This window comes from Strigops habroptila, chromosome 1 (genome assembly GCF_004027225.2).
Source record: "Strigops habroptila isolate Jane chromosome 1, bStrHab1.2.pri, whole genome shotgun sequence".
NCBI lineage: Eukaryota > Metazoa > Chordata > Aves > Psittaciformes > Psittacidae > Strigops > Strigops habroptila.
In genome coordinates, this window is record NC_044277.2 from 146,252,333 (window position 1) to 146,265,535 (window position 13,203).

At 37.8% G+C, this 13,203-nt stretch overlaps 1 protein-coding gene across 1 annotated transcript in view; it reads right to left on the minus strand.

Annotated features, from left to right (window-relative positions):
• Positions 1–13,203, minus strand: part of CNTNAP2 (contactin associated protein 2) — a 1,011,284-nt gene that overhangs the window by 59,933 nt on the left and 938,148 nt on the right. The window contains exon 21 of the mRNA XM_030508582.1: positions 2,056–2,149. Within this exon, the coding sequence (XP_030364442.1) occupies positions 2,056–2,149 (94 nt within the window). The remainder of the gene's footprint in view (positions 1–2,055; positions 2,150–13,203) is intronic.

Below are 13,203 nucleotides of genomic sequence, written 5' to 3' on the forward strand. Positions count from 1 at the left end.
TAGTCACTGCCAATATCGAAGCAAGCATCCTAGGCATGAAAGGTTGTATCAGGGACCCTCTGAGCTGCCCTGTTCTTGCAGTTCCTTTATTCTCCATGAATGCCTAAATACTTTTTCAGAATGTATTTAAACACAGTAAAAAAACCCAGCACTAGGGCATAGGGTTATGTGGGAGACAGCTGGGTGGACTTTGATTTTATAATGCTATGAACCTGCTTACAAATTCAGCTCAGAAAGAACCAGTGCAAAGAGTAAACCTCTTGTCTATGTCACAGTTTCATCTATGTGGTTACTTGACTGTTGCTAGTTCACCTGCCAGCTCAGCAATTCAAAGGATTAAGAAGTGTTTTCCTTGCAGAGTTGTGTCTGCACTCAGGGTATTTTAAAATGAGTATAGTGTAAACAGTATTTCTTGCTTTCTGTTTCAATTTCTGTTTCTTCCATTCTTTCTTTTCACACCACAGTGTACAGTGCACTGTTTTCTTCTGTGTTTTAGTTGTCCTTTTCTTTCCCTTCACTCTTATTTATCTCTTATGCTGCAGTCTTTTCTCTGTTGTATGCCTACCTCCATTTTCTCTCTCTCACACTTCTCACTCAAGCCTCCTCCAAAGCATTGCCTGCAAACAACCATTCAAAAAAGTTCAGCTTATTTACAGGGCTGAGCAGTGGAGGCAGTACTGCCATATCAGGTAGTTTCTCAGACACATGCTGCCATATCGAAGGAAATACAAACTCTCTAGCAATTAATCCATTACAGGAGATGGACACTGCAACACCCTTCAGCTGATATTTTTGCTCACAATCACTTGGCAGGAGAGAGCCAAGCCCCATTCCTTGCCTGCAGAGTTGTTCCAGCTGCTAAATGCTCCTCCTAAACCCCTCTGTCTCCTCACTTGAATTAATGGCGGAGGCAGAGTCAGCTCCAGTCCGACTGCCTTAATTCAGTGAGGTGAGGTAGGAATGCACCCAGTTTACAGTGATGAAAAATCAGGCCTCATTGTCTTTTGTACTATCTATAGAACTGATTTGGAGAGTACCAGAAAATAGTTCATTTCCTATTTCATGTAAGTTCAGCATGTTAAATTTTAAAAATGAAACAAAAGGAAAAGTGTATCTTCACACAGTCACATTAGCTATGTGGTCACTTCATTTTACACTTCAAAAATCAGTGCATGGGCTTCACGGATTACTGCCTCACCCCACTAAGCAAAGACAAGTTTGCAATTTTCTGGATTAAACCTTTCACTGCAGTTCAAGCAACCACATCCCTGTACAAAGCACTAGAGGAAATAATATCCCCTTATCTCTGAGAAGGGGAAAAAGCCCTCCTTAAATGCTGTAAATGTCAGGGGAATAACTGATTCCTGAAGTGAGTGACCCTGGGAATTCATGTAAAATGCCAGCAGTGGAAAAATTCAGCAATGGAGATTAGGATGGCCTAAAAGTGAGGCTAAGGCAGTTTAAGATGGATGTGCATTGCCTCGAGTGCAGGTGGGGAGCTGGCCAGGAAGCTGCTGCACTGGGAAATAACAATGAGGTCCATAAAAGGGATGGAAAATGCATAGATGACAGTTGCTATAGGTGTTACAGACTTCCAAAGGACCTCGCTGCTGGGCCTCACGGTGAGAAAGCAGCAGTTTTGCCAGAGTGATGAGGGACAGTTATGCCACAAGATGATGCACTGGGATAAGAATGCTGACTGCACGGATTATAAAAAACATATGATAACTTCACAGTGAATGATAAGATTCAAAGCAACTTCAATATCTCTTTGTAGTGGTCTCAATGATTTCCTTGTATTCCCTCCACCTGACACAGAGGGTAATGGAACTTCACAAACATGATGTTACAAGTGTCTCTTTACTCATATCTGTTTTTTCCCATGCATTGGGCAGTCACTTATTTTTGCGCACATCAGCCTATGTGACAAGGTGAACATAACCCTTTTGTTAGGTATAACTCCAATATTACCACTTTCTAGCCAAGAATGTGTAGCAAGTGTCCTGCTGCAAACACGGCACACATCATTGTCCTGGGTATAAAATGAAATCTTACCTATAACTTTTCCTAGGAATAGTGCCTTTGGGGAATTGAACTGAGTATCAGACGTTGTTGGCAGGCTGTAACTTGTTGGAGGATAGTGATCAAGCTGGGGAAAGAGAAAAGAAAATGATGAGTGTTTAGAACAGAGCTGCCTTCTTACAGTGCTACTGAATCAAGTCTACTTTAATGGAGTTTATGCCACCACTTACAACTCTGTCTGATATGCTCTGCTTTCATTTTCCCCCTTGATAAAGGGAAAACAACAGAGAATACCTTTCCTTCCGTATCTCCACAGTTCCCTGTGGCCTGGAAAATACCTATATTGGACGTTTGTTCTGGTTGCTGTAGATTCACTTCAGCTAATAAACCCAACAGCATCAACACTAAACCAGCTTATTATTTTAATATAACATTTCCATTTAGGACCTATGTTATTGCTGAAGCTAGATTTACATAGCTGAGAGCTTGAGACTAATGCAGGTGTTGGACATTCTCCTTTTTTCTTGGGAAGGTCATAAATTACTAAGACATAATTTTTTGCACTTTACTTTTTGGTTGAATATTTAATTGTGATGACAACTAATGAAACCTAAAAAATAAATTCAAGAGTACTTAATTTAGCTAAATACATTAATCTATAGGAAACTCACATTGCCCCTGATATGACACAACAATCACATTACATTAGCATATTTTTTCCTGTTTTTTAACTATTTAACAGAAAGATGTGAAGAGAGAGGAATGAAATACATTGCCTGTGCTTTGTACCAGCACTATTAAGATAGTTCTGTGTGGCTCAATAGAGTGTTAAAGTTCACACTTGGTAAAGGTAATTGGGGTGAATTTTTATCTTTGCAGTTGTTATTTATTTTCTCAGTTTTACGTGTTTATTACACAGGCTGAAAAAGGGCAGCACAGCTGCCTATTTTATTCTGCCTTACCTTGGCACAAAACAGGACAGAGACTCATATATGAGATTTAAGACTTTGCAGGGTATAATAGGCTGCAGAAGTAATGCTGGAGAAACCACAACACTAAAGGGCATACCATTTTTTTTATGTATCTTTTTGCCATATTTCTAATTGTTACTATCTTGGATTAGTTTGCTTTAAAGATACTGCAAATGTTCAATTCAGCAAAGTAAATGAATGGCAGACAGTGTAGAACTGAAGGGCTGAATTCCCTGGAGTACTGTGAGCCCAGGTACTTGGACAGCCTACTGATGTCATACCGATGGATGTGCAGAGGCAATCATCTCAAAACATTGTAATAACTGTCTTTCTTATACTGTCCCATAAAACCCCAACAAAAGAAATGTATCGACATAACTGACAGAGAGGGAAAATGTTCTCTGCAGATGACAAAAGAGGTCTAACAAATAGTCCTGTTCAGAAATGATTTTTAATTGATGATAACTAGTTTTCACACTGTTTATTTAAAATTTGGCCACAAATGTGTATTAGCATGACTACTGGCTAGCTTCCAATTTTAAACTGTAGACTTTTGAGCTAAATATATCAAAAAACACAGTTCCATCGTCTTGCTCAGAAACTAAGAAGTTCTAGTTTGTTCAGTGTATCTTGAACAGCTTTTCTCAGAATTTTAATAAACAGCAGAAATACATATTTTAACTGAAATTAGAGTTACAGAATTTCAAATTAAGAGTTATTTTTGAAAGGGTGTAGTCCAGCAAATGCAAAGAGTTAAAATACAGATCTCAACCTCAACCACAGCAAGTCCTAAGTACAGACTCCAGTGTTTGCTACTGGTTTCCCTGGTGGAAAGGAAATCAGTGTTCCAGCATGCAACATCACAAGGGCCAGACCTGTTGTCAATGGGAGCTGCAGGCATATCAGGTGGAAAACTATTCCCTTCTTATTTCAGAAGACAAATAGGAACAGCTCAGAGCTGTCATGGTATTTACCAGTATCGTTACTGAAGTAAAGGTATAGATTTTAGAGAGGCATATCAGGAAAAGGTTGGTGAAAAGACTGATCCACAAAACCCTGATTCTCCAGCCTCTCATACACCAAGACTTTAGCCTCATGTAACTTCTTTGACTGCAGTGGAATTATTTCTGATACATTCTGATTGCATAGGATGTATATATGTATTACTTAAGATATGCTGAAGTAACTGATATAATAATCTGGTGTACATTGGTATCTGTCAGCACCATCAACTTCTACGTTCTTTCTTTTCCAAAATCAATCTGGAGCAATGTTTAAATATTTCTTTCTATTATGACTTGGAATCTGAGCAGTGGGTTATTATTCTGTTAAGATACTAATAAATAATAATTATTATTATCAATCTATCATTTAATTTATCAATATACTGTGGGTGTCCTAGAGCTGTAGCCATGGTCTAGGTGTCCATTATCAGAGTAACTATCAGGAACAAGTAACAAAAAAGTCATCCCTGCCTAATGTACAGGCTGCATCTATCTGAGAATGCTAATGTTTCTGCAGGACACACGTGGAAATGAAAAGTCAATTTAAATGATGAATCACTGTGAGCACTAACATGCACAAATACAGAATACCAAATTCTGCCAGCTGTAGTGTAGTGAAACTCCCTTTGTCTTGAGTCAGTGTTCAGGACGTGAAAAGGATGGTCAACAAAGGATTAAAAGAGAATTGGTATATGAGCTATGTAAAGCTGTAGCTTGTTTCATTTTAGCACAGGTTCCCTGCAAGGCTGCCTTCTGTCCATACGTCCATAAGCTCTGAGGTCTAGGTTTTTATTTTTAAGTTGCTCTGTAATTTGGGCCCAGAATATCTAATGTATCACCCCATCACCCAAAGCTTAGGTTTTGTAGCTCAGGTAATCAAACATGCTATATTTGCTAGGAAGCAACCTGAAACAGTTTAGTAGGTGGTGGTCTTGGCCAGATTACAAAAAAAAGTAAAAAAAGTAAAAAATCCTTCCAGTGATCCTGTCTCCCTTAGCACTTCAGCGTGGCAGAGCATATCACCATGGCAAAAGATCCTGCCACACGTGGGAGACAGGGATGGCAACAAGGAGACTAACACTGGGCTACATTGCAACGTCAAACAGACACAGCCAGCTTACTGCTTAAGATTACTAACCTTTTGTACTGAATTAATAACTGAATCTACCTACTCGCATATATTTTCCAGATCTCACTAAAGTCAAGAAAAGATTTCAGAATGGGTTCAGCTATGAGTTGTTTTAAGGGTTTAACAACTCTAAGTTCTGGGTTGTTTTGATTCCTGCTTGAAATAAATCTCCATTTAAAAACTGGTGATATTGATTTCCTGGCCCTACCATCAGTAGGGACAAGCACTTCTGATTAGCGATAGAAGCCAGCTCCTGCTCCACTGTCACCTCTGGCATCTCTCTTCCTATGGGAAGCGCCTGCATTGCTTTCTATGCCAGCCTTGACCCTTATCTAATCCTGGCACGTGAAATGAAATGGTGCATCACAAGACAAAAGTGAGGGAACAGCGAGATTTCTGTCTGCTTGCTTTTACTGTCTTCATTCTAAACTAGCATTATCTAGTATAAGAAAAAAGTTTTTTAGAGGCACTTAACCTAGCGTTTCTTTTTAGGTCAGCGAGGGAAAGGACCAAGCTGAATTCTTTCCAAAGCTGTATGTGACTGCCATCCAGTGGGTGCTCAAGTGCAAGCAGCCTGCAGGCTCTGTATGAAATACTAGGCTATCAATTTAATAGAAGACACATAATGAAAAAGGAATTACTAGTTTCAAATAATATTTGAAAAAAGATATTACATTATTTAATGAAAATTAAACAGAACCTCTGCACACACAGAGGCCGATGTCAGGAATTTGTATTAAATTACAGCTTTAAAATTATATTTAAGATTTTTCATTACAGCTCCTTTTCTTTAAAAACTCATTAATTTCGTTTGAGCTTAATATAAACACACAGTGTGGCTGTGAGCATTACTCAGATGAAAGTAGAAGGCAGCTGCTGAGGAACTTGCAGTTTCAGTTCTCAAGTCACGTCACACCGAGGCAGACTGTCTTTATCTGAAGTTGCTGGGATTTAAGCAGCGGTTCAATAAAATGCTATTTCTTTTAAATTACTGTTCACTTAGATAATAAAAGTAATCTTGACGGGGCTACTGAGATTAACAGACATATCAATCTGAGGGCAAACATAATGCCTACATCACTAGTAGTAGTCTTGGAAGAAAAATGTAAAAAGCTATATATATGTGTATATATATATACACACAAGATACATATACATACACACATATTATATTCACCCTGTGGATGTTTCTACATCTGTATCACTGTCAATCCAGACTCTGTGTGTGTACTGCTATAAAGCTAAGGTTTTCTTTATGCTGAAAACATTTCATAACAAGTGATTTCAGAATTATATGGAATAATAATGCTGTAAGGCTTAATCTTATACCATCTGAAGTCAATACAGCTTTGCTATTGACTTCAGTAATAGCGAGATAAAGAAGGGGATGTGTTATCATCATGACCAATGTAGTATTTCTCTTCTGCATTATGATGATGATTTATCACTTACATTAGAAAGCTTCTCTAGTCCTGGACAAGGGCTTTTTGTGCTAAGTGCTATAATACTGCATAACAAAATGAAGGTTCCTGTGCAAAGGCCTACAAAGTTAGAATAGATTGGGCATGAGAGCCCAAGGAAATAACAAGGTGATATGCAGGTGTTTACATGGAGTTCTCCCAAGCACGACAGTAATGTAAGAGAAAGCAAAAAGTTGGCTATGAAAATCAAATAGGAGATATTACGACTTATTGCTGAAATATAGATGGTTATTCCCCTGCTGAAAGGTTAACAGAAAACTTAGAAACAATATTTTTAATATTTGAAAATACGTTTTTTTTTTTAATACAACAGAAAAGGAGCAGATTAATTTCTGCAGGTGGCATTTCTGTAATGCCTGAGACTGATCAAAGCCACTGTTACTGCAATTCAGTTCCTTCCTTAGTGTGGCACTAGTGCTTCGCTCATCTTTTTCTGCCAGGTTATGTCCTTGACCCAGGTTAGTGTGGATCAGGTCAGAGCCAGAGCAGGGACAAGTCGGAGACTGTAAATGAACAGAGGATCCAGAGGAAAAGGCAGGACCATAAACCCAGCATTTTTTACTACCTCAGACTGTCACAGACTTGCAGCCTCACTGCTCATCCGGAACACAGGAGGAGGCACATACCTCACCAGCAGGATGTAAGGCGAACTTAAGGTTTGCATTGTGCTTTGAGCTCTTCAGATTAAATTTCTGTAGAGGTCAATGCTGTTTTAGGAGCTACTCTAAAGCTGTTTTGCTGGTTTAATGCATTGGTTTAGCCTTTCACATTTTGGTTTTTTTTTTTTTTTTTAATTATAAATATAAACTGCAGTCTTTTATGATAAAGTTTCTCTTTTACAGAGATCTAAATCAGAAACATGATCAATGTGGGATACAGATGCAGGAAAAACATAGAGTGCAGAAAAAAAATAAAATCAATATATAGGGGTTTTTTCTGTTTAAAAACTTGAATGTGCAATAAGCTTGTATATATTCATGAAGCTGCTGTTGCTCTGATAAATAATGTCAGGGATAGTTTGCCTCGCTTTAAAAAAAATACAAAAGATGGGATGAAATTGAAACGGCAATGTAGATACATAACTCAAAATGTAACAGAAGCACTGTTTAAGGAAAAGGACACTATTTAGTCTGTCTGCCTTCAATTGAAACAATTCTGATGATTCTTCCACATATCTGTTGACTTTTTATTGCTCTCTTTAATAGATGAATTACAATAAATGTTAACAGAAGCAATAGCAGGTCATATAATGCCGAGGTATTAAAATTAAAGAGATCTACCTCAGGTACCTAAAGACGACTTTCAAAGGACATTAATTTGTCCAACGTGTGCTGCCATATAATGGAAAGCACCTATTTCATGTTAAGTTTTGACTTTTTAAGGCTTAATCTTAGACTCTGAAAATACTTAACTATTTTTTTGTTCTTTGCTTCTCTAATTCCAATAAAAAATGATGCCAAACCAGAAATCATACAGGCCAAGGAAAACACACACATTCATTGCTGGAAATACACTATGGAAAAAGGAAATAGTCACAACATAGGCCAGTGTAAGTAACACATGTTGTGAGGTGGGCAAGCCTGCTGATATGCTCTGCAGACCTTTGAGAGTCTAGGGCAAAGAAGGCATTTCACTTCTGCGCGTCTTATCACAATATATGGCCTAGATACAGCCGAAGTTTGGAAAAGGACAACTGAAAAATCCTTCTGAATCCAGCAATACAGGCACTACTGAAAAGATATGAGAAGGATGGGTATGTAAGAGTTCCTCTTTTATGGAGTGGTTTTACAGAACAGAGAGTAAAGAAGAATATTCTTCCAAAAGGCCTCAAGGTTTGAAACTATCTCAGCTGAGGCAGAGAGGGGGTAAAACTTTTGTGAAGATATGTACATCAGCATCTGCCCCTGCCCTTCTGCAGCAGCTACAGGGAAGGCGGCAGGCTCAGGTTTTACAACCATGAAACCACAGGCGAGGTGCTACCCTACGATGGGGCTCCATAGATCATGTTTCCCCCATTATCTATCTGTCAGTAAGAGAAAGACCTGACTCCATGTTCTGATCTTCAGGGTACGGATATTCCACCCTCTCCTTTACTGATGGGTGAAAGGAGCTCTTTTTTACGAAAACGTTTTGTCTGACTTTCAGCTAGCTGGGATTTGATGGGAATGTGCCGACTTCTCCTGGCAGATGCCACTGACCAACTCCAGCGTGCACAAAAGGGAAGGAGAAATGGCTCATTTATGAGCTTCCTGCCTACCCATAACTGCTGTCTTTACCTGAAAGATTGTAAGTCACACTGTAAAATAAAGAAGCTGAGTAAATTCAGTGAAGGATAAAACCCAACAAAACTGCTAGGAGATCACGGACATCATGTGAGCACAAAAGAACAGATAAGAAAATTATTAATCGGTGAATTATTCGTTTCTGATTCTGATGCATATGATTTAAATTCTGTTCTGCTGTTTCTTGCTGCTGTTTACAGACCCTTGAGAATTGAACACCTAGAATTCTGCAACATCTGTAACTTCATTATAGTCAGAGGGAATTTGAGGTATGCAAAGATCAGGGTCTGTATTTATATTTTGGAAAACAGATGGTGTTTAGGGTTATAGGAATGAGATGAATATATCAATATAAGCTTTGCAAACACCTATATTTTCAAATCTGAGCAAAAACCATTTTCTTGTGACTTCTGATTGAGAAAAGAGCTTAGCAGCTGTGGGTAAACTGAGTGCTAATGCATTACACTTGCAGATGTAACATATGGTTCTGCTCTAAGGAAATGGTCTGAGTTTGCCTTTCTGTTGCACTAGCATTCTGAGTAATACACTGCCATTGCAGAATGGCAATATAGTGGAAATGATGTATCTCCAGGGATTTTAAATATTTCATTTCAGCAGGAAGGCCTTTACTATTAATAGAACAAATGATTTTTTTTTTTTAAGCAAAACCTGCTTGGGAATTCATTAAATATGCTTTTAATATAATAGAATTAACTGATTATTAGGAAAAAAGCAGAGAGTTACAGTCACATCGATATTAACTATGGTTTACATGTTTACCTGGGGTTACAGTTCTGGATATTTAAAACATGCTTTATTTACGGCAGCTTCTATGGAATTGGTAAATAATGTCTGGCTTTTCTCTTTCAAATCATGAACAGTACTTCCCCATTCCCTACCAGTCAGTAAATGCTAGTTAAACCAGTCTTCAAATGAATCAGAAGTATAGACAATATACTGTCTATACACTGTCCAGAGGATGCTGTGGCAGCATGTCTGGCCAGAAAATGAAGTAAATAATAAATAAATAAGGCATTTCTGCATCATAGGGTAAAGGTTTTCAAAATGTGACTCACTGGGAGAGTTTCCAGAGAAGAGTTCCAAAACTGTTTTATGGCTCAAAAATGATAGACTTCTGATGGTAAACTAAAATAGTTTAATTTATTTAGCTTCTTATAGACAAGATGAAAGATGTTTTAATCAGCATCTCTAAGAAAGTGTAAAGGGGAATGGCACCCGACACCAAACAATTCTTCCATCTATCAGGCATAGCCACGAAGATCCCAAAGTTAAATGCTGAAGTCGGCAGAATTCAAACTGTAAATTAGGTGCAAATTCTTCATAGGAATGGCACTTAACCACTGGAAGAGATGGCCAAAGGAAAGGGTACATTTTCTATCATTTGAAGTCTTTAAAGCTAGATTAAAATGTCTTTCTAGAAAATGTGTTACACTGCTATCATTACTTTTGGGGTTAGCTACAGAAAATCATTTGGTGAAATTTTATGGCCTCTGTTTAGGAAGAGCTCAGAGTGATCATATTCTGTTAAGGCTTCAAAATATATGAAAGACGACAGTTAGGCATGATTTTAAAGCAAAAATAATGATAGGAGGTGAGATTACAGCCTCACTGAATCTATGAAAAAGTTTCCACTCCCTCTAATGAGACCAAAATTTAATCTGTAATTATAAAAATCTTGGATATATTCACTGCATTTAAACTTTGGATTATATGCAGACTGATTTGCTCAACCTCACCCATTTTATTTTACTGCTATTATGTTTACCATTTTATTTTGTACTTCAGGTTAGTTCTGAATTAACTTTGTATGATTTACATTTTTTATGCATCTAGGGGTTTGCAAATATTATCTCTTTTCAAGTAGTAGAGTTCAAACTGGAAATAAGAGAATGGACTTGCAAAAATTCTGTTTCTTCTTGGCTTCATTTGGGTAAGAGTCAAATATTTACCTGATTATTTTCCATAGAAGATGGGTGTTTCTACTGTTTGCCTCTGGTGAAGCTGGAAAATGGACATCTACACAAATAAATTTTCTGGATTATTCTCAATGTTATGAACAGCTGAGTTCAGGCCAGGATTCCCATAAAGCTTCATAATTAAGTTCACTTTGAATGGAGTCAGGAATTACTATTGTGAATATACAGTATTGTGTATCGCCTCTCTACCACAGTTCTCCATATTGTTCAAGCCTGAAAGAGAGAACTGCCAGCTATCCTTCCATACATTCATCTGATCTCATGTGCACTGGCTGCACATAGTTGTCCTGAAAGTACATGGATGGGTTTGGGATACTGGAGTCCTGAAGCAGTTGCTCAGGTCTAAGACTTTTCAGGAACAAAGAAGGCATTAGAAGCCGTATCTCATAGCCCATTCCTAGAAATGGCTTTAAAGGAGGTGTGAAGAACTGGAGATGTGTTGAGAATGTACAAGAAGCTGAGAGGCCCAGTCCAAGTTTGTTGACTATCAGCTTCATTCTACTGAAAATTAAGGTACATCATATGGTTTGTTTCTTTTTCTTTCTAACATGCTGATACAGCTTTGTGCAACAGAACGGAAATGCCTCTGATCCAGATTCCACCCTTATTTTACGCTGGGGACATGCACAGAAGCAGGACACAGGAGTCTTGCACTAAGGATGCAACTATTGCAGTTCTTTACAGTACAATTTAAAGCCTGCTGGAGTCAATGGAAGACCTTTCATTGATTTCATGGCTTTGGATCAGAACCTCTGCTAGGGAGATTTTGTCCTTGGCTAGTGTGTGAACTAGTTCACACTAGTGTGTGAACAGCGTTAATCACCCATGAACACTTGCTAAAGAGTGATCTGGTTTTTATGATATGGAAAATACCCTGCTGAAGCATGAAACCTTTTAATGAAGTCAAACAAACTAAAAATTGCCCTCCATGACCTAAAGCTCAGCTCTCGAAATGTCATTTTCTGGGATAATGCATTCCCCATCTGTCAGTCTAGGCTTTTTCTTACCACAGGTGAACTAATGCAGCCTTGGAGGCGTGCCATGGTTACTAGTATCTGGTATTTTACTAGAGGGAAGAGATAGGAATTATTAATTGTTGATTTTACCCACCTGGTGGTAATAACAGAAAATAAGCAGATCTTTGTCCCTGAATTTATCATTTTGTTTTCCTGACACCTAAATCAACTGTATATCCTTAATCTTATGATTGAAAAACCACTGGTATCACAAATAGGAGCTTGTTATTTAATGCAGAAGTAATTATTGATTTGTCAATAATGTTAGTGAATGCAGAAAACTGAAATACAAAAATCTTTTGACAGAGTCTTTGCTACTACCTTTAGTCTTGACTGTCTTGGTATGGTAGGAAGAAGGATGTAATTCTAATGAAAACAATTCACAATAAATATTTGTTCTTGTGTTTGTTTGTTACCTTATGGCTATACAATATTGTGCTTATTTCAAAGCTCATCTCAAATTCTCACTGACCGGACAGTAATTCTGGTTTTATTTAAGGAGTAATTCTGCCAGCATTGGGTGAGGTCTTACCAAGTTCACTAATGAGTCCTTTACTGTATTTATACACAAGTGAAACTCCTGAAAATCATGATAAAACTCTGGTTAACATAGTTCATATAGCAGCAATTTACTGCCTGGCTGCAGATTTTTTAAATCTCTCTGGCACCGCAGGGTTATTACAGTAAGTTAGAAAGACAGGTATTCTAAGTATGAACTTGCTGTTGAGATCTCAAAAATACTGAGTGCTCTTGAATTGAAGCTTTGATGAGAAATAAATCCTTCCAGTGACACTTTTATGCCATGTAGAGATGTAGAAGTGTGAGCAACAGCACCTGGCAAGCAAGCTGTCTTCTTTAAAAGCAAGCAAACCAGCTGCTCATCAGGCTGGAGAAGGATTTAGCAGGAAATAAAGTCTACTCAAATTTTCATTGCTCAGATCTGCAAGAGAAAACTCGTACTTTATAATGTGTCCTCTGGATGCTAAGAAAAATGGTATTTTTACCTTCTGTATTTTCAGACACTATAAAGAGTTCATATTTGAAAACAGGACTCATTTTCAAGTGAACAATCTACTTACAGATCCATTTCTGGTCGTATCAGTTCTTTCATTTACAGAACATAACCACATAGGTAACAAAATCAACTTCCTTACGAAGAATAAACAAAATTTGACAGAAATCTTATGTTTCAGGATATAGTAGGGGTAGGATTTCTGGATTTGCTTTGTATGGGTCCCACCTTTCCCTACCTTTACATGTGAATCAGACAGATTGTTTCATTTAACAAGCCTCAATTGTAT